At 42.8% G+C, this 22,637-nt stretch overlaps 1 protein-coding gene across 2 annotated transcripts in view; it reads left to right on the forward strand.

Annotated features, from left to right (window-relative positions):
- The window catches only part of nrp1b (neuropilin 1b), a 42,347-nt gene extending 20,355 nt beyond the window's left edge, over positions 1 to 21,992 (forward strand). For both annotated transcript variants that reach the window (XM_062987340.1, XM_062987341.1), the window contains exons 6-17: positions 93 to 256; positions 10,538 to 10,693; positions 11,416 to 11,560; positions 11,714 to 12,042; positions 12,215 to 12,359; positions 13,127 to 13,297; positions 13,396 to 13,440; positions 14,586 to 14,732; positions 15,335 to 15,768; positions 16,593 to 16,689; positions 16,984 to 17,055; positions 18,768 to 21,992. In XM_062987340.1, the coding sequence (XP_062843410.1) occupies positions 93 to 256; positions 10,538 to 10,693; positions 11,416 to 11,560; positions 11,714 to 12,042; positions 12,215 to 12,359; positions 13,127 to 13,297; positions 13,396 to 13,440; positions 14,586 to 14,732; positions 15,335 to 15,768; positions 16,593 to 16,689; positions 16,984 to 17,055; positions 18,768 to 19,048 (2,186 nt within the window). In that variant the 3' untranslated portion in view covers positions 19,049 to 21,992. The remainder of the gene's footprint in view (positions 1 to 92; positions 257 to 10,537; positions 10,694 to 11,415; positions 11,561 to 11,713; positions 12,043 to 12,214; positions 12,360 to 13,126; positions 13,298 to 13,395; positions 13,441 to 14,585; positions 14,733 to 15,334; positions 15,769 to 16,592; positions 16,690 to 16,983; positions 17,056 to 18,767) is intronic.
- The last annotated feature ends 645 nt before the right edge of the window (positions 21,993 to 22,637 follow it).

Genomic DNA, 22,637 nt, shown 5'->3' on the forward strand with positions numbered 1-22,637 from the left:
ACAAGTCCCAGCAGAGAATAACTGCAGTATATCCGTTTCTTAATGCAACCGCCTTAGAATTGCAGACTAAGGTTTTTACGTATGGGTTACAGATGAGTGTCTTACTCCTTTGGGGATGGAGTCTGGTGAAATAAGCGACGAGAGAATTACAGCCTCGTCTCAGTACAATCCCAGCTGGGCTCCTTACCGCTCGCGACTGAACTACCCCAATAATGGCTGGACGCCATCGGAAGACTCGGCGAGGGAATGGATACAGGTACGTCTATTTATAGGTCTATTTTCTGAATCAGATTTATTATGGCTGTCGTGCATACAATGGAGTCGGAAAGTATTCAGACCCCTGCGTTTTTTGACGATCGAGTAAAAGGAATAAGCCAGCCCATATAGGACACTATAGCTTCTCTATAGCTTGTATCTGGGCACAAGAGCAAGCGCTTTGTCTGGCAAAAACAGGCACTGGACGTCACCTTGCAAATACGTGGTGGTTGAAGCATCATCCTATGGGGTGCTGTTTAGTAACGGGGACTAGTAGTCTGTTAAGAATACTGCAGGGCAGGATGTAGCCTAGCAGTTAAGGTACTGGACTAGTAATGAGAAGGTCGCTGGTTCAAGCCCCACCACTGCCGACTCGTGACTCGCAAAAAATGACTTGTAGACAACAAAAGTCAGCATGTGTTAACATTAGTTACGTAGTTACGCGTGACAAACTCTCACAAGCTTTGACAGGTCTTACGTCTGGGATTTGGCTTGGACACTTAAGGACATAATAAATTCAAAAGCCACTGTAGTGTTGTTTTGGCTGTATGCTTTGGGTCATTGATGTGTCAAAAGTCAAAACCACTGACTGAGTTTGTGTGCCATATGGAGGAGATCTTCTTCAAGGATGTTCCTACATTTGACTGTAATTTGGGGGACCAGACATACTCGTCTGCGATTTCTCATGGTGATCGTGTAGTGTGTGACCCCCTATCGCCGATCAGTCGTGTAGTGTGAAAACCACAGCGACTTAAAAGACTCCCGATTACAAGAGATCCCGTTGTGTAGTGTGACCTGTACAGCGATTTGAACACTTTGAAAGTCATGTAGTGTGAACTGACGCAATCCCTCTATAGGTCTACAGTACATGGGCCAAAAGACTTTTACAGCAAGTTTAAGACAGTTCTGAACATACAGTACCAGCATGGTGCCACTGGTCACAGTTCTAGAATGGATGAATACACGTCGTGACATTAAAAACTACAATTTATTTGTTGGAATTGACCTTTTATATGTTTATCAGCTGTGTTTTCAACTTACTTCAAATTATGGAACTGCAATCACTACAATCGTCGCATTGGCAGCCATCGGCAGGCTGTTTACTTGCCTCATACTGACACCAGCGTGCTACACAAAATTACTAGGGGATTGTTTTAGCTTCCTGATTGACATGTTATGGTTTCCATTAGCGTAGACAAGGGATGTGTTTCCTTCCATAGTAAGGACTTATTTATAGACCGGTGTCAGGCTGACGTCTCTCACGTCATCAGGAAAACAAGCCCATCTGGAGAGCTCGTTCAAGTCTGAGGAACAATGTCTTTAAGGATGAAAGGACAGGAATAAAGAGAGAGAGGAATTTAACACATTCAGCAGATTGCTTTGCTCGCTAATTAGCTAACAGTAATTAGAGCTGATCAGACTTAATTGAGCCTAAAACATATTGACCCTTCATTAGATTGTATCGAGTACGCTCCAGGAAACTGGTGGACTAAAATAGATAGTCTTTAGCAGGTTTTATTTGTTTGTTTTATTTGAAAGTCTGCTTTTCGTCCAATGAATCGTACCCACTGCAACCCTGACCAGGATAAAAGGGTGGTAAAACAGACAGTTAATTAATAAATCGAATAACAACAAATAACAAATTATTATGTGCAGAAATTCAACAAAACATATTATTTGGCTTGTTTTATATGTACCCTCCAAATCAAAAAAAGTTGGGACAGTATGGAAAATGCAGATAAAATAAAAACACAGTGTTCCTTACATTTACTTTGACTTTAATTTAATTGCAAACAGTTTGAACTTGAACCTCACCTTCATTTCATTTGTTAATAAACATCTACTCCTGCATTTCAGACCTGCAACACATTCCAAAAAAAGTTGGGACGGGGGCAATTTAGAACTAGTGATGAGGTGAAAAAAACTAAATAATGATGTGATTCCAAACAGGTGATTGTAATCATAGTTTAATACATAAGCAGCATCCAGGAAGGGCCGAGTCTTTGATGAGCAAACAATGCACCTCAAAGAACGATTGGAAGGGATTTGCATATTTTCCCTCTACAGTGCATAATATCATTAAACGATTCAAGGAATCGGGAGGTACTTCAGTGTGTAAAGGCCAAGGGCGCAAGCTTAAGCTGAACGCCCGTGATCTTCGAGCCCTCAGACGGCACTGCATCAAGAACCGCCACTCAACAATAGCTGATATAACCACATGGGTGAGGGATTACTTTGGCAAACCTTTGTCAAGCACTACAATACAGATGCCAGATTGCACAGATGCCACTTAAAACTTTACTGTGCAAAAAAGAAGACTTATGTTAACCATGTCCAGAAGCGGCGTCGACTTCTCTGGGCTCTGAGGCATCTAGGATGGACCATCACACAGTCTAAACGTGTGTTGTGGTCAGATGAAAAAGTCAGGATCTGTCATGGTATGGGGCTGTGTCGGTGCCCTTGGTAAAGGTGATTTACACTTCTGTGATGGCAGCATTAATATAGTGCAGAGCGGTAGAGAGAACAGAGTGGCGACACTCCCATATGGAACCGTTGGAAAGGGGGCGGGACATATTTTCTGCGCAGCTTCCGGGTTGTGGAGCTCTGTATAGTTCCAAACAACCCATAGAGCCCCATTCATTTCCACTACTTATCAAAAATGTTTAGCTGTATGTTGCTTTGTTTAAAAAAAATTATGAATTTAATGTCATTAATATACTTAATACTGTTATTGTTTAGCATTTGCTCAGCACTAAATGTTACATGTTTATCTTAATTAATAGGTATAACCCAATTTAGCTTAGTCAGTTAAGCTTAATTAATGACACACGAGTCTTTTCACCTAAAATGAGTTGATTAATCAAGAGTCTTGTTACAGAAATGATCATAAAACATTAGAACCACAATAAATCATTATACTTTTACTTTCATACTTAAGTACATTTGAAGGTAAATTTAGTTTAGTACTTTAGTGGAGGTATTTTTACTTTTACTACTACTTTTACTGGAGTAATATGTTACCTTGGATATCTCTACTTTAACTCAACTACATGGTTTGTGTACCTTGTCCACCACTTACATTAGACAAAATGAACTAGTGCATATTCATAATGAATTCATTAATGTATTACATGTAGGAATCAATTATTAATCACTCATCAAATAAGAGATGAATGAATGCTTTTTCATGTACCTGCACTATAATGTTTTTGGTACGGTAATGTGTTTATCAATCTGTTCATTCAGTGCAGGTAAACCTTATGAATCCAGCACATGACTTAGTGTTTAGCCAAAATGATTATTATTATGAATCCTCAGGAAAGTGAAAGGAGATTAGTTTATGCAAAAACAAAACATAAAAAACTTTAATCTCTGTACTGTATATTGTCTCTATTACTTAATGATATCCCATTATGTAATGTATGCTAATATAATGTACTGTGTGTTAACAAGAACGACCTATTAACAAATCATTATAAACATCAATCTTCCACTTTATATACCAAATTGACATTAAAGCAGATGCAGTAAATGTAAACGCAGTTGAAAATACCCAGAAATTGTACAAATGTTTATTATTTGCCGTTCAATATTTCATTTACTGCTGCCTGTCCCATTTGAGAACATGACAGCGCCGGGTTTGTTTGGAACTATTGAGGGTTACATGAACCACGTGACCGCGTAGCGGCGAGATCAAGGAGTGTCGCAACTCTCTCTATCTACGGCTCTGATATAGTGGTAAATGCTTTACTGTCCCAACTTTTTTTGGAATGTGTTGCAGGCCTGAAATGCAGGAATGGATGTTTATTAATAAATGAAATGAAGTTGACCAGACACGACATGAAATATCTCAGGTTCATCCTGTCTGCAATCAAAAAAAAAAAAAAAAGTAAATGTAAGAAATTATTTGCATTTTCCATGCTGTACCAACTTTTTCTGATTTGGGGTTGTATTTACTATCATGGTCACTATTGTTATATAATGCTGGCATTATTCAAACCATGTAAAATGTTATACAAATAATGTCTCTCCAGAATAATTCAGTTTAATTAATAACATTAGTCTAGCATGAGAAAAGTTGTAGCCTAGTGGTTAAGGTACTGGACTAGTAATCAAAAGGTCGCTGGTTCAAGCCTTACCACTGCTAGGTTGTTACTGTTGGGCTCTTGAGCAAGGCCCTTAACCCTAAATTGCTTAGACTGTATACTGTCACAGTACTGTAAGTCACTTTGGTGGGGTAGCACTGTTGCCTCACAGCAAGAAGGTCCTGGGTTCGATCCCCAGGCGGAGCGGTCCGGGTCCTTTCTGTGCGGAGTTTGCATGTTCTCCCCGTGTCTGCGTGGGTTTCCTCCCACGGTCCAAAAACATGCAATCAGGTTAACTGGAGACACTTATAGGTGAATGTGTGTGTAGGTGTGTCTGCCCTGCGATGGACTGGCGCCCCGTCCTGGGTGTTGCTGTGTGCCTTGCGCCCATTGAAAAGCTGGGATAGGCTGGGATAGAATAAATGTAAGACATTATAGTAAGTCTACGTTCTGAGATTCAATAACCCCCTGACTGTGGATGCTCAGATGCTCACGATTAAGAAACGGCTCAGATATTTTAGTCCAGCTGAAGCTGAAAATTGACTCACTAAACACAGTACGTTCTCTCTGACCGCCTTTGCCTCCAGCTGCTCCCTAAGAAAACACGGTCATGCGGATCGTCTTAGCGGTGCATTCCTGCAGTCATCTCGACGCGCAGCAATATCCTGTTTTTTACAGGAAGGACCTCTTACTGTTTATCTGCGGCCTGCCCGAGCACGCTGGGTTTGCCAGGCTTTTCGTCCGTCCTGCCATTGTTCTCCGTGTAGGCGTCATTAAAGTTTGTTTGGGGCTGGATTCATCAACAATAGCTGATATAACCACATGGGTGAGGGATTACTTTGGCAAACCTTTGTTAACCACTACAATACAGAGTTACATGCACAAATGCCACTTATAACTGTACTGTGCCAAAAAGAAGCCTTATGTTAACCATGTCCAGAAGCGGCGTCAACTTCTCTGGGCTCAGAGGCATCTAGGATGGACCATCACACAGTGGAAACGTGTATTGAGGTCAGATGAAAAAGCCCGGGTCTGTGTCAGTGCCTTTGGTAAAGGTCATTTACACTTCTGTGATGGCAGCATTAATGCAGAAAAGTACATTAGGATCTTAGAGCAACATGTGCTGCCTGTCTTTAAAGCTTGTTTGGGGTCTGAATTCATCTGGAGGCCTGGCTGTCATGAGCTGGCACAATGCGGAATAGCAATTAGATGATGAGAGAAAGAAATTTGGGCCGACACCAAACCTTTTGCTTTGGTGCCAAGACCCCTTTAGTCAAGGGTTTATTTCTTTGCCACATTGAGAATCTAGACATGGACAACACTGGTTATTGGATTTACTGCTCGAGCTAAGGAACTAAGTAGGAAATAAAGCATGAAAGGATGCGCTGTTATAGGAAAATAATCAACAACAATGTTATTTGATATGTTACCTATCCAACGTAAATTAGTTTTAAATAACAGCACATCCTGCTATAATTGCTAGTATTATTATATTACATACTGCAACCTGGATGCCTCACAGTCATCCACTACTTATAACTTTTCTTACTTTCTCAATGCAATTATAAGTTCCAGTCTTGATGCCTCATACCAGTGTGCCACATACAGCCTGAAGGAATGGACGGTACAGAAACATAGGCAGACCTGCATTTCAAGTCTGTGTGGCACAAGCTTATAGAGCCTGAAACTTACCCTACCAGGCACTGAGATAAAAGCCAGGTCGATGACGAAACTGTCTCAGCCACAGAGCGGCTCAACCAAAGGTTCAAAAATATCACATCTGATTGTTACAGTCGGTTGCATCAGTAGGAATTTTAACCCCCTTGACAATTTCTACTTTTTGGATCATTCTCTCTTATTATTACCATAAAGGAGCACATTGTATCCATCTGTTTCTGTACATACTGTTTTAACCTGCTTTCACCTTGTTCTTCAATGGTCAGGACCCCCACAGGACCACTACAGAGCAGGTATTATTTAAGTAGTGGGTCTTTCTCAGCACTGCAGTGATAATGACATGGTGGTGGTGTGTTAGTGTGTGTCCACTCTATTAGACACTCTACCTAGTTGGTCCACGCTGTAGATGTAAAGTCAGAGATGAACACTCGTCTTTTGCTGCTGTTTGAGTTGGTCATCTTCTAGACCTTCATCAGTGGTCATAAGATGCTGCCCACGGGGCGCTGTTGGCTGGATATTGGTGGATACTGGTTGGTGGACTATTTGCGTCCAATTGCCCCATTGCGTCATGCTTCCTCTTTACCAATGCCGATCCCTGCTCTGATTGAGGAGAACGAAGCTAACCCATGCCCCCTCCGACACGTGGGCAGCAGCCGTATGCATCTTATCACCTACACTTTGACGAGTGCAGTGCAGCTTAGCTGCGTGTACGGAGAGACACACCCTTAGAGCACTCTTTTCTCATCTCTGTGCAGGCGCCATCAGTCAGCCAGCAGAGGTCGTAATTGCACCAGTCATGAGAGAGAGAGAGACCCTATCCGGCTTAGTCCTGCCCATCTGAACAACAGGCCAATCGTTGTTCATGTGGCCGCTCGGCCTAGCCGGCAGGCAGAGCTGAGATTCGATACGATGTATTCGAGATCCCAGCTCTGGTTCCAGCGTGTGTTTTTACCGCTGCGGCACTTCATACAAGAACTATTCTCAGCCCAGCAGTGACAGTGAGGTGTTTAAAAACTCCAGCAGCATTGCTGTGTCTGATTCACTCATACCAGCACAACACACACTAACACACCACCACCATGTCAGTGTCACTGCAGTGCTGAGAATGATCCACCACCCAAATAATACCTGCTCTGTAGTGGTCCAGTGGGGGGTCCTGACCATTGAAGAACAGCATGACAGGAGGCTAACAAAGCATGCAGAGAAACAGATGGACTACAGGCAGTAATTGTAGAACTACAAAGTGACTGTGAGTGTAGAGACAAGGAGGTGGTTTTAATGTTATGGCTGATCAGTGTAAACCCAGTGTAATACCCTTCTTGAAATTATGCCACTCCATTTACAGTTACGTTTCTGATCCATTTTTCAACCTGTTTATTGGCGTACGGCGTGTCCGCCAGACGTGTCCATGGGAGTTAACTGTTGCTATGGAAACACCGAATAAGTAATATTAGAGTCGAGGTTTTAATTTTAACCTGTGGTTTGAGAGCTGTGATGTGCTGTAATAGACAATTCATGAACAGAATCTTACTGAGAATCGAGCATTCAAGAGCGGTGTGGGGTAACAATATAAAATCATTTCAACACTCCCTGTAATGAAAGGGCAGAAGATCAAAGAACGTTCACCATTCAGACTGGGATTGGCACCAGAGGAATGATGGATGGTATTCTGAACCCTTTGTAATATGTTCTTTCATAGTCATGGACTCAGTCTGCCTCTGGTTTTGACTAAATTATGGAAAAACAGCTGGTTTGAGTTACGTTTGATGCTGTCAGCCTTTGTGGTTGTAGAATTTAAATTCAGAAAAAGTTGGGACAGAATCAAAAATGCAAATAAAATAAAAATGCAGTGTTCCTTACATTTACTTTGACTTTTATTTCATTGCAGACAGGATGAACCTGAGATACTCAACTTCATTTTATTTGTTAATATACCTCCATTCCTGCATTTCGGGCCTGCAACACATTCCAAAAAAAGTTGGGACGAGGGCAGTTTAGGACTACTATTGAGGTGAAAAATACGATGCACAAATGCCACTTAAAACGAAGCCTTATGTTAACCATGTCCAGAAGCGGCGTCGACTTCTCTGGGCTCAGAGGCATCTAGGGCGGACCATCACACAGTGGATTGTGGTCAGATGAATCAGCATTCCATCTTCCGGACCATAGATGAAAAGGATCATCCAGACTGTTATCAGCAACAAGTCCAAAAGTCAGGGTCTGTCATGGTATGGGGGCGTGTCAGTGCCCTTGGCAAAGGTAATTTACAAATCTGTGATGGCAGCATTAATGCAGAAAAGTACATTGAGATCTTAGAGCAACATGTGCTGCCTTCAAGATGTCATCTTTTCCAGGGACGTCCATGCATTATTCAACAAGACGATGCAAAACCACATGCTGCACACATTACAAAGGCACGGCTGTGGAAGAACAGGGTACGGGTACTGGACTGCCTGCACATCTTAAGACGTGTTTGCAGGAGGAATGGGACAAAATAAAACCCCAAACACTAAATCACTTGATATCCTCGGTGCCAAAACGTCTTTTAAGTGTGGTGAAAAGGAATGGCAGCATTACAAAGTGGTAAATGCTTTACAGTCCCAACTTTTTTGGGAATGTGTTGCAGGCCTGAAATGCAGGAATGGATGTTTATTAATAAATGAAATATCTCAGGTTCATCCTGTCTGTAATCAAATAAAAGTCAAAGTAGATGTAAGAAACTCTGTGTTTTTCTATTATTTGCATTTCCATGCTGTCCCAACTTTTTCTGATTTGAGATTGTCCAAATGATAAATGTATTTACTCTTAATGGATCATCAGATCTTTGTCTTTGTTGCAAAGTCACTGCTGAAAGAAAGGGAATTGCTTATTTTTAGTTGTTACTAGGTCCAGACCTGAGGTATATCTGGGTAGGTAGTGGTACACAGGCTCGGCATGGCTGCCATCTGTTGGCTAAATAGTGCTATGACTAGCATATGAACTTAGCAGGTCTCCGTTTTTTCATGCTAGCCTAAATAAAGCAATTTTGTAAAGGAGATAGTGCAGACTTTTGTGTTATACTGATGCCATAACACATAATACTTTATTAATTTATTATTTTTGCTTCCTATGTGTGTCTGAGTCGTGCTGAACCTGTAAAAACTGGTACTGAAATTGATGCTAACAGCTAATGCTGGGGCTGAAGTCTGATATCTCTTAGAGCTGAAGCAATACTTTTGCATTTTTTCATATTTTACCCCCTGAAAGTCTCATAAACGAATCTGTTATTAATTAATCTGTTTTGGTGGTCAGGAAAATGCTATTAACCCCCCCAAAAATAGAGGCAATTCAAGTTTGGTTAAGGAGAAATAATGTTTTGGGGCTGTTTTATGATTGTGTGTGGTAGTTCCAATCAAGGAAAATCTTAATGCTAGTTTTGTTTGGGCATTTTCCCCCTTTTTCTCAAATTTAGTCATGTCTAATTCCCCAGCCTTGATTTCCTCTACCACTGCAGGGCCCCATACTGATCATGTATGATAGGACACACATGCAATTGCTGGCCAATTTTTTTCACCTGTCAGAGATGGCGTCACACACTGCTATCAGTAAATCATCCGTCCCTTGTGCAGGTTTCTCAGCCAGACAGCAGAGGCCACTTTTGCAGCAGCAATAAAGAACCCATTCGAACTCCCTCCCTCGGGCACAGCCAAGTATGCCTGTTGGATGCCCAGCCAGGTCAACAACACAGCTGAGATTCTAACTTGAGAGTTCAAGATTTCATAAATGTAATCAAATCAATCAGCTCCACTTACCATATAGAAGCACTTTGTAGTTCTACAATTACTGACTGTAGTCCATCTGTTTCTCTGCATTCTTTGTTAGCCCCCTTTCATGCTGTTCTTCAATGGTCAGGACCCCCACAGGACCACCACAGAGCAGGTATTATTTGGGTGGTGGATTATTCTCAGCACAACAGTGTGTGTTGTGCTGGTATGAGTGGATTAGACACAGCAGCGCTGCTGGAGTTTAAACACCGTGTTCACTCACTGTCCACTCTATTAGACACTCCTACCTAGTTGCTCCACCTTGCAGATGTAAGGTCTGAGACGATCGCTCATCTATTGCTGCTGTTTGAGTTGGTCATCTTCTAGACCTTCGTCAGTGGTCACAGGACGCTGCCCACAGGGTGCTGCTGGCTGGATATTTTTGGTTGGTGGATTATTCTCAATCCAGCAGTGACAGTGAGGTGTTTAAAAACTCCAGCAGTGCTGCTGTGTCTGATCCATACCAGCACAACACAGCACACACTAACACACCACCACCATGTCAGTGTCACTGCAGTGCTGAGAATGACCCACCACCCAAATAATACCTGCTCTGTGGTGGTCCTGGGAGAGTCCTGACCATTAATGAACAGCAGGGGGCTAACAAAGCATGCTGGATCAGTTTATAGTTCCAGAATCCAGGTTGCACACCAAGGTTTAAGTTTCTTTCTTGATTATTCAGCCATTCTTTTGACTCTTTGTATTTTTCTCCTCCAGGTGGATCTTGGTTTCCTGTGGTACGTTTCAGCTATAGGAACCCAAGGAGCCATTTCTATAGAAACTAAGAAAGCCTATTACGTGAAGAGCTACAAAGTCAGTATAAGCACAAACGGGGAGGACTGGATCATGATCAAAGATGGCACCAAGCACAAGGTAAGAGGCCAGAGATAATCCTTTGCTGGGAGGGGAAGAGTTGATGTGATTCCAGAGTTCAGGCTTGAACTACTTGAACTACTACTGGCTAATTAGGGGTGTCATGGTGTGTAAACTGAGGCAGGAATGTGTGTGTGAAGAGTGTAGACAGGTGAACCCAGGGTCATGCGGCAGTGTTTATGGTCCAGTTAGAGGCAACCAGACCCAAATACCCTTCAAAAAGTCAGAAATCCATTCACAATTCAACTTGCTCAACTTAGCCTTAAAACCGCCTTGTTCTAGCTTGCTCATAAAACCTTCATATCCATGTGCATTTGTAGCCTGACCTTGAGATCTAGCTTCTTGGTTAGTTAGCCTTAGTCCATGTGTCTTGTTCTAGCCTGACCTAGATATCAATGTTCCTTGTACTAGCCTGTACTAAGTAGAATCTTAGTCCTTGTCTTGGTGCTTCCTATGGTGTCTTGCCCTTCATGTTCTTGTTAGCGGTTAGCTTAGCTTTAGCTTAGGATTTAAAATTCCTTGTTTAGTACAGTTTAGGGTTTCATGTAGGTTTAGGGATTGATTCTGAACATTTCCATGTATTACTTAGCATAGCTGTTTGCTTAGCATTAGCCTTTAGCCTAGTCGTCCATGTTTTAAGTCTAGCTCCCCCTCGTGTTCTTTGTCTTGTCTCGCTATTGGTTAAATCATATGGGCTGTTTATGATGTGGTTTCTCTGTCAGGTGTTTACAGGCAATCACAACCCTACTGACGAGGTTCGAGCCTTCCTCTCCAAACCCACGCTGACCCGCTACGTTCGGGTTAAACCGCTGACCTGGGAACAGGGCATTTGCATGCGCTTCGAGCTGTATGGCTGCAAGATCTCAGGTACTGTACTTTAAAGTCAAAAGTATGTGGACACCCCTTCTAATGAAGGTGGCACTGTGGAGTACGTGTACATTTTTGGTATTTAGCATACGCTTTTATCCAAAGCGACTTACAGTACTAATATAAACATCTCCTCTGTCTCTTCCTCCCTAGACTCTTCATGCTCCTCTATGTTGGGAATGGTCTCTGGTCAAATCTCAGACTCTCAGATCTCAGTGTGGCCTGAGGTGGAGAGGGGCTGGCTACCCGAGTCTGCAAGGCTGCTGACGGGCCGTAATGGCTGGATAGTGCCCACGCCTCAAGGTTCGGGGCACAGTCCATGGTTGGGATTGGACCTGGGCTTTCCTCGGTGGGTCACTGCAATCATCTTGCAGGGTGGGAGGCTCAAGGACAAGAACATGTTCATTCGCAAATTTAAGTTGGCGTACAGCAGCGGATTAGAGTGGAGCTACCTGCTGGAGAAGAACAGCAACAAATCTAAGGTGAGAGAGGGGTTGTTGTACAATCTATAGTAGCCAACTACTTTAATACTGGAATATCTTTGCTGTTGACGTAAATTAATGGTATTTTTTTAATTGTTTTAAATTTTTGGTAGAAGAGATGATGTACAAATGCTCATGTTTGCTCTTGTCTTTTTATTTCATCCCTTTGCAGGTGTTCCTTGGAAACCAGAACCACGACACCCCAGAGGTCCGTACTTTCGAGCCCCTGATGACGCGTTTCCTGAGCGTATATCCCGAGCGCGGTTCGGCCGATGGCATGGCCCTCAGGCTGGAATTACTAGGCTGTGACCCACAACGTGAGTATTTACCAACTGACCAATGGTTGGAATCTTGGCTCTGCTACCGGCCGGCTGGGCGCGCCCTCTAGCAGGCACGATTGGCTAATGCCTGCAGCTGACAAAATTAGCCTAGAGTCTGCTGGGTGGGAAAGACCAGACTAAGTGGTTGCCCAGAAAGTACAGGAGTGCAGAGATCAATGGGTGGCCCCCCGTACGCGTATGTGGGGGTGGGTGGGATCTTTATCTGCCGTGTAATGACCCTGATTGGCGGAAGAGACGCCTGTGCAGAATACAGGGACGAGAAGAGGAGTACGTGAAAATTGCCATTTAAATAAATAAATACATAAAATAATAAATAAATAAAATTAGCATTTAAATAAATAAAATAAATAAATAATAAATAAAGAAAGAAAATTACCATTTTAATAAATAAATAAATAAAATAAAATAAATAATAAATAAATAATAAATAAATAATAAATAAATAATTAATAAATAATTAATAAATAATTAATAAATAAATAATAAATAAATAAATAATAAATAAATAAATAATAAATAAACAAATAACATTACCATTTAAATAAATAAAAGAAATAAAGAAATAAATAAAATTACCATTTAAATAAATAAATAAATAAAATAAATAATAAATAAATACAATGATAAATAAATAAATAAAATTTACCATTTAAATAAATAAATTAAACAGATAATTAATAAATAAATGAAATTACCATTTAAATAAAGAAACAAACAGTAATGTCTTCTATGTCTTCCTGCAGAAACCACTTCTCTTCCCCCGTCAACCTCCGAAGTAAACACAGTGAGGGAAGCTGACATGCCGCTAACCACCTCAGCCCCTGTTGGCATCGTCACAGCAACAGAGGACTGTGATGATGAATCTGCAACCTGCCACAGTGGAACGGGCACGGGCGAAGATTATGAGCCGACAGGTAACATTCCGGATTTCAGAATTGTACCGTGATGTGTGTGACGTTATGCTTAAATGATTAAATGATTTCTTACTAGTTGTGTTTTTGTCGTGTGCCAGTAGGGGCAGTTGCAGAGCCATCACTGAATGAAGACCTGGTTCCTGGTAAGAAACATACACACACACACACACACACCCTGTGTTCTCTAACTCATGGTCTCTACTCTCATTTAGCTTGTATAATGTTCATCTACCATACAAGTACTGAATTTAGTCCAGTTGCTCTGTACACTTGTCACATCCATGTCCCCTATATATCACTTGTAGGGAACCCCTATAGGAGTCAGGTGTCATTTGTACTATTAACTATTGTAAGCACTGCTAACCAGCTTATGGCCATCCTTGGTTTGATCTGGCAACCTGTTTTAATAGCGGCACTATCCCTTTTTTATCCATGTTCTCCGTTGTGGGCTGCAGATGTTTCTGTTATTTTAGCCACCACCTTAGATGAGTAAGTTCTTGCGCCACACCTGGTGCCTAAATGTCCATTTATTTATTATTTCATAAGCCACACCTACCATACAGATAAACTTTGTGGGTATACAAGTAGTGACTTTAGCCCATCTGTTGCTCTGTACACTTTGTCACTTCCATGTACCCCATTTATCACTTGTAAGGGACTCCCATATGACCCCCGCTGACCAGATGTTATTAATAAGATGGACTTATGATAAAATGAGCTTATATCTATCCCTGGTTTGCTCTGGGTTTCCTACCTTTATTCTTTTTCGAGAACTTGCCATATTTTGACAACCAGTTTTAATTGCTGCGCTATCCCTATTTTATCTATGTTCTCTGTCGCAGGCTGCAGATGTTTGTTATTTTGGCCACTGCATTTATTTTCCCAATACCCTTTTTGTACATGGCTTTTTAGCTTGGGTATTGTTCTACTATGCCTTAGCATCCTGCATTAGACCCCCACTGACCACATGTTATTTGTTTGATGAACCATACTCAGTACTACCACTAGCTTATTGCCATCTCTGGTTTGCTCTGGCTATCCTTCCTTTTCTCTTTTTCCGAGAACTTGGCAACCAGTTTTCATCGCTACGCTATCCCTTTTTTATCCATGTTCTCCGTTGCGGGCTGCAGATGTTTCTGGGTTTGAGGGTTTTGAAAGTCTGTAGTGAAGATGTTTATAAAAAGATTATCAGTTTTATCAATTATTGGTGTAACATACTTTAAACTCCCTGTTATGTTTCTCGTCTAGTAACGTAGCTTTTGCTTTTCTGTCTTTGTACGTCGTGTAGCGTATCTTTGGTTCGACTGCAGTTTTGGCTGGGCTGACCAACCTTCCTACTGTGGGTGGACTCCGGAGAGCATTGGACAAGCTGATTGGCTACTACAAAGCCATGAAAAAAACGCTGAACACCAACTGCCCGGTAGAGATTACACTGGTAAGATTTTAGCCTATATCATGGAATCACATATGACCAAAAATATGTGGACACCCCTGCCAATTATGAGGCTTGGGTGTTTCAGATGCATTCGTTGCTAACGTTGGATGGGATGGATTTGGAATAGGATGTTTAACAGGTTCTTGGTTGGGTGTCCACATAGTTTTGACCACACAGTGTACGTTCAGTAAAATTGTAACCAATTTTGAAGGCTTGATGGTACAAAGTCAACATACTGCTTTGGCTATAGCAGATACAAGGGGAGCTACAGACTCCAGTTGTGTTGTGGGATCTTAAAACGCTAGCTTTTGAGCATGCGAGTCTGCCATGTTTTTATTTGTTAGCAGTAAGGATTGGGTATCGTTAAATTGTGATGTAATTTTAGATAAATTGGCATTGTTATGAAGTTGGTTGCCTTTTTGCATAGTATTGGGGGTTGTTGCAGCTGCAAAGTTATTCCCACATGATTTTAATGTGTCTGTGGGAATTTGTGCCCAGTTAGCCGATAAAGAATTTGTGAGGTCAGGGATACCTTTAGCATTTTTGATTTATTTATGCATTTATTTTGAAATACTTATTGTATCTTTATTGTCTTTTATTAGGAGAACCAGGGAACTTCATCTACACCTCACTGTCTAGAGACAGACCCCACCCAGAGACAGCAGAAAAGTTAGAAATAGAGATAGACAGGGCGACCGACACAGTGGTGGAGACGGAGACAACAACAGACGAAGCCCGACCAGACTCGGATACCGAAGGAGGGCTGGCACGGTTGGTCAGTGTTCCTGTTACCTCTCCCGAAGAAGATCTCTGTGTATCTTTCTGGTACCGGTTTACTGGAGGGCACACAGGTGCTCTACACATCCGGCAAAGGAGGGAGGCTGAAGTAAAAGTGATGGAGAGATTGATGGTACAGGATGGAGAACAGGAAGAGAGGGGTGAAGAGGAAGTTCTTGTGTGGAAGAAGGACTGGCAGGAGACCAAACACTGGAAAGTAGGAAGAGTCCTGATGCTCCGTGCTAATAAACCATATCAGGTAATTGTTTAGCATATCATTCAGCTTGGTCCTGTCTGTTGTGAACTTATTGTAACTGGCCCTCTTGCCATGGAGATTGGCAGGGGCCTTGGTTACAGAATCATGTCCTTCTGCCTTGCCAAATATGGGCTGTACATGGGGTGTGGAAGCGCAGATGCTTGACAAGTCAGTTCTTCTTAAAGTAATTGACAGTTACCTGCGCCTCATTGAGTGTTAATTTGCTCCAGGTGGAAGTGTTTCTATTTATTGGAGATTGGCAGGGGCCTTGGTTACAGAATCATGTCCTTCTGCCTTGCCAAATATGGGCTGTACATGGGGTGTGGAAGCACAGATGATTGACAAGTCAGTTCTTCTTACAGTAATTGACAGTTACCTGCATCTCATTGAGTGTTAATTTGCTCCAGGTGGAAGTGTTTCTATTTATTGGAGATTGGCTGGGGAACTCAGTTACAGAATTATGTCCTTCTGCCTTGCCTGCAGATGGGGCATGGAAGCGCAGCTGATTGACAAGTCAGTTCTTCTTACAGTAATTGACAGTTACCTGCACCTCACTGAGCGTTAATTTGCTCCAGGTGGAAGTGTTTCTATTTATCAAGGTTTCTTCTTCACAGATTTGACCCCACTGGTGGAAACCATAATGCCGTGCTCGGTCCTGTCTGTAGTAAGCTTATTGTAACTGGCCCATCTGTCCTGGAGATTAGCTTGGGGGGCTCAGTTACAGAATCATGTCCTTCTGCCTTGCCTGTCTGTTCTATACTTATTGTAATTGGCGTTAATTTGTTCCAGCATTATTAATGCTATCTGTCTCTGTGTTCATACATTAGGTGATCATTGAGGGTGTTGTTGACAGCACGTCATCTGGACACATCTGCTTGGATAATGTGAGAATTGCTCCTGAACTGAATGCCACTGAATGTAAAGGTAATCACACTTTAGTCTGGTCTCTTCCCACCCAGCAGACTAGTGGCTAATTTTGTCTGCTACACTCATTGCCAATTGTGTCTGCTGGGGGCGCCCAGCCGACCGGTAGCAGATCTAAGATTCGAACCCAGGAGTTCAGAATCTTAGCACTGTTGCACTAGCGAGATATCTCACTGCACCACCTGGGCGCCCAACCCGTTTTAAAATGTTCCTGTCGTAATACAATGCCCCCTTGTGGTAATAATACAGGCTGTGTGTTAAACCCAGTGTCTACTGTACATTGATGTGTTTCAGATCCAGAAGATGAGATGATTGATTCGGCTTATCCTGCTCATCCTGAAACTGGTGCAGCTAAACCTGAGATTGGTACGTCATCAAGCACTACACGTAAATAAGTATTGGGACACCTCTTAATTCTGCAAGCTCTGTAAAGACATGAAGAGCTTGGTTTAAAGAAACTCCAATGGCCTTCAATGGCACAGAGCCTTGACATCAGCCCTACTGAACAGCTTTGGAATGAACCAGAACATCGATTGGCAACAAAGTCTTGTGAGAAGCCTTCTCAGAAGAGTGGCTGTTGTTCTACCTGAAAGGTCACTCTATTTGAAGGCCAATTGTTTTTAAATGGGATGTACAACCAGCTTATGGTTGGCTGTCCAAATACTTTTGGCCATATAGTGTCTACATCTGCGTCTACAAGTGCAGATAGAAAGTTTGTCATTTTTGCTAATAAGAAAAGATTATTATATAGACATATTTTCAATCTAATGCCTGCAACACTCCAAAAAAGTTGGGACAGAGGCTTGTTTACCCCGTGTTCCATTACCTTTCCTATTAATGAGACTTTTAATGGTTTGGGAATTGAAGACACTAATTGTTGCAGTCTGTGGTCGCCGTCGCCTGATTCTCTTTATGCTGCACCATACACCGATCAGCCATAACATTAAAACCACCTTTGTTTCTACACTCACTGTCCATTTTATCAGCTCCACTTACCACACAGAAGCACTTTGTAGTTCTACAATTACTGACTGTAGTCCATCTGTTTCTCTGCATGTTTTTTTAGCCTGCTTTCACCCTGTTCTTCAGTGGTCAGGACCCCCACAGGACCACCACAGAGCAGGTATTATTTAGGTGGTGGATCATTCTCAGCACTGCAGTGACACTGACATGGTGGTGGTGTGTTAGTGTGTGTTGTGCTGGTATGAGTGGATCAGACACAGCAACGCTGCTGGAGTTTTTAAATACCGTGTCCACTCACTGTCCACTCTATTAGACACTCCTACCTAGTTGGTCCACCTTGTAGATATAAAGTCAGAGACGATCGCTCATCTATTGCTGCTGTTTGAGTCGGTCATCTTGTAGACCTTCATCAGTGGTCACAGGACGCTGCCCACGAGGCGCTGTTGGCTGGATGTTTTTGGTTGGTGGACTATTCTCAGTCCAGCAGTGACAGTGAGGTGTTTAAAAACTCCATCAGCATTGCTGTGTCTTATCCACTCATATCAGCACAACACACACTAACACACCACCACCATGTCAGTGTCACTGCAGTGCTAAGAATGATCCACTACCTAAATAATACTTGCTCTGTGGGGGTCCTGTGGGGGTCCTGACCATTAAAGAACAGCATGAAAGGGGGCTAACAAAGCATGCAGAGAAACAGATGGACTACAGTCAGTAATTGTAGAACTACAAAGTGCTTCTATATGGTAAGTGGAGCTGATAAAATAGACAGTGAGTGTAGAAACAAGGGGGTGGTTTTAATGTTATGGCTGATCAGTGTACATTTTTAATAGAAAATAGATCAGGACTGCAGGCAGGCCAGTCAAGCACTCACACTCTGTGTCTATGAAGCCACTTTACAAAGGGCTGGTATTGTCTTGCTAAAATAACCCTTGACTTCCTGAGAAAAGACGCACCGATGCACCGTCATAGTGACAGATGTTGCATCTTTCGCTAATAACAGTCCGGATGGTCCTGTTTGTCTCTGTCACTAAGAAGCTGACAGGCGGAATCATCTGACCACACGATATTCAATGACTGACATTCTCTGTCTCCCCCTCTCTCAAACACAGAGTGTGAAGACCAGGAGGAATCGGAGGGCTCGGTCTGGAGGTTCGGCCAGGAGGGCGGCGCCATGCTGAAGACCCTCGATCCCATCCTGATCACCATCATCGTCATGAGCGCCGTGGGGGTCCTCCTGGGAGCCGTGTGCGGCGTGGTCCTCTACTGCTCCTGCTCCCACAACCCCGAGAGAAACCTGTCCGCCCTCGAGAACTACAACTTCGAGCTGGTCGACGGCGTCAAGCTGAAAAAGGAAAAAGTCACCGCACAGAAATCATATACGGAAGCGTGAGGGCGGGCGAACGGCCAGACGGACCCTGAACAAAGGCAGAACGGACCGTCGCGGGGAAGGTTTCGGGAACCGGATATGTTGCCGGGGGTGCGTTTTAGCCGTTTGAGACAGAGACGTGCTTTTCTCAGGAAGTGCAGTAAGAGGAACTGACCTCTTGAGGGCACTGTGGAGAGAATTGGTGTACAGTCTGGTCATCTTAGCCGTTCTGATTCATCCGTTTGTGATTGTTTTTTTTAATACCAGGATGCTGGTGATGCGACCAATCAAGATGAAAGTATTTATATTCTGTATGAGTTTGGACTCACAGACGCTGTGTGTGTGTGTGTGTGTGTGTGTGTGCATCCCTTGTGGCTTACGTTTGATTCAAAGAGTGCCTTTTTACATCCGTCTACTTTCTTTTAATCACTTTCTTTTCTCCCAGTCTACATTTTTATTGCACTCTCCTCCTCACGCGCCACATATTTTCACCCGTCAGCGTTCGTCTCGTGCTACGACAGCCAGCCCGGTGCCACTTCTGAGATCGTGACCAGATTTACGTATCTAGAATAATGGGCTGCTGCACCACCCAGACACCATTTACAATTTAGACATATCCAATCCCCGTCCCCCAAAAAACCTGGTCAATGTCCACCTTAAGCACAGCGTCCATTCAGGCAAAAGAGGACGCGGACTAGCACACGTGCCATCCAACGATTGTGAAGCCATAGCTTTTTCGGCACCTTAGACATAGCTATTTCAGCGCCCCCTACAGAGCACAATTCACAATTTTAATTTTAAAAATTTGGTAAAGCCACATTAGGCTGCGATCAAAGTGCGAATATGAGACGAATCCGCATTTGTGTGGACTAACCATCAAATTCACTCTTAAAGCTCCACGTGTATACTATATTGCCAAAAGTATTCTCTCATCTGCCGTCACACGCATATGAACTTGAGTGACTCCCATTCTTACTCCATAGGGTTTAATATGATGTCGGCCCACCCTTTGCAGCTATAACAGCTTCAACTCTTCTGGGAAGGCTTTCCACAACACAAGGTTTAGGAGTGTGTTTATGGGAATTTTTGACCATTCTTCCAGAACGCATCTGTGAGGTCAGACACTGATGATGGACGAGAAGGCCTGGCTCACAGTCTCCGCTCTAATTCATCCCAAAGGTGTTCTATCAGGTTGAGGTCAGGACTCTGTGCAAGTTCTTTCACACCAAACTCGCTCATCCATGTCTTCATAGAGCTTGCTTTGTGCACTGGTGCGCAGTCATGTTGGAACAGGAAGGGGCCATCCCCAAACTGTTCCCACACATTTGGGAGCATTAAATTGTCCCTTGGTATGCTGAAGCATTAAGAGTTCCTTTCGCTGGAACTAAGGGGCCGAGCCCAACTCCTGATAAACACCCCCACACCATAATCCCCCCTCCACCAAACTTTACACTCGGCACAATGCAGTCAGACAAGTACCGTTCCCCTGGCAACCGCCAAACCCAGACTCGTCCATCGGATCGCCAGACGGAGAAGCGTGATTCGTCACTCCGGAGAACACGTCTCCACTGCTCTAGAGTCCAGTGGCGAAGTGCTTTACACCACTGCATCTGACACTTTGCATTGCGCTTGGTGATGTAAGGCTTGGATACACATTGAAGCACAACCCATTACCATCACGTCTTGGTTAACCAATTACCACCATATTGGGCGCATCTGTGACTCGTCCAAGGTGACTTGGTTCCCTATGACCCAGGTCCCAGGTCCTGAGACTGATCATGTCCCAAAGCTTTAAAAATGGTAACCTGGATTTCACAGGGAGGGAGAGGGGAAATGAAAAGGGCAAGTCAACAAAGCTAACTCCAAAAACATATTGAAACACAGCCCAGCCTAAAGCAAATAGGCCAACAAACTGCCAATAGGGATGCTTCATCTGATTATTCTTGTATATCGATAGGGTGGCTCGGTGGGTAGCACTTGCCTCACAGCAAGAAGGTCCTGGGTTTGATCTCCAGGTGGGGCGGTCCGGGTCCTTTCTGTGTGGAGTTTGCATGTTCTCCCCGTGTCTGCGTGGGTTTCCTCCCACAGTCCAAAAACATGCAGTCAGGTTAATTGGAGACACTGAATTGCCCTATAGGTGATGCCATGCGATGCCCTGCGATGGACTGGCGTCCCGTCCAGGGTGTTACTGTGTGCCTTGCGCCCATTGAAAAGCTGGGATAGGCTCCAGCATCGCTCTCCAATAGCCCCACCCCCACCAGGACCCTGATTGGATAAGCGGTTATGAGGACAGTGAGTGAGTGTCTGTCGATACTATAATATTAGTTGGGTGGCACTGTAGTGTTTTTACTGCACAGTTTCGGCAGCCTTGGTTTGAACCCGAGCTTGTGTTACTATTTAAGTAGAGTTTAGTTTAGTGTCTATGGATTTCCTCCAGGTAATCCGGTATCTGATGGGTGGAAGGTGGATTGGCCGCTTGAAGTGACCCCTAGGTGGTAGAAAGTATCACCCTATAGTGGTGAATGGTATTATTACGGGGTTCAAACCTCCAAACTCTATAATTAATTGACGTTTCATCACCAGAGGTTGAAAATAAACAGTTGTGCTGCTCGTGGACGAACCAGAGGATGAGATGCATCAAAAAACGATCAATCATTGCACTGAGTAACGTATTTATATAACATTTTGTTTATTTCTTTCATGTGTGTGTAAAGATAACGATGCATCGCCAAAATGTATTGAACCCAGAGCTGTATCATTTTTATTCCTCCACGGTTTCAGAATTTTATGCTGTTTTTGTGAATAATTTGTAACAGTTTGGTAGGAATTAAACTAAAGGGATGCTGGAGTATGTATTTCAAAAGGCAATCTGGCTCCAGAAACACACTGTCCAGTCTTATGTGACTCAGCTGACACGTTCTATGACTACTACATTCCAAAGAGTGGATTAAATAAAGTTTTTTATTAAGGTGTTGTTTTGTAATGTTGTATCAGCATCTCTGACTTCTCGTTTCTGAAATCCAGTTCAAATTCTGTTTCAAAAAAGTGAAGGAATGATAGATAGATAGATAGATAGATAGATAGATAGATAGATAGATAGATAGATAGATAGATAGATACAGACAGACAGACAGACAGACAGACAGACAGACGGATAGATAGATAGATACAGCCAGATAGATAGATAGATAGACAGACGGATAGATAGATAGATAGATAGATAGATAGATAGATAGATAGATAGATAGATAGATAGATAGACAGACAGACAGACGGTTGGTCGGATGGACAGACAGACCGATAGGACAGCAGGAAAGATGTTCTACAGTTATTTGTGACTTGATGACACAGGTAAAGTTGAAAATTTTCCATTCTTGTTTGATATTATAGAGTCTGGAGTCTCCATTGTCTTACATTGTGGTAGTCCAGCACCTGCACTCTCTTACTTTAAAGCCAGGCATTGTCTTGCTAAAAACAAGCAAATCAGAAACAGTTGGGACAAGATGGAAAATGCCAATTTAAAAAAAAGATGCAGTGCTTCTTACATTTATTTCATGTTTTGTCTGGTTAACTTTATTTTGTTTGTTAATATACATACACAGACCAGGCATAA

Source organism: Trichomycterus rosablanca, chromosome 25, assembly GCF_030014385.1.
Source record: "Trichomycterus rosablanca isolate fTriRos1 chromosome 25, fTriRos1.hap1, whole genome shotgun sequence".
Taxonomy (NCBI): Eukaryota; Metazoa; Chordata; class Actinopteri; order Siluriformes; family Trichomycteridae; genus Trichomycterus; species Trichomycterus rosablanca.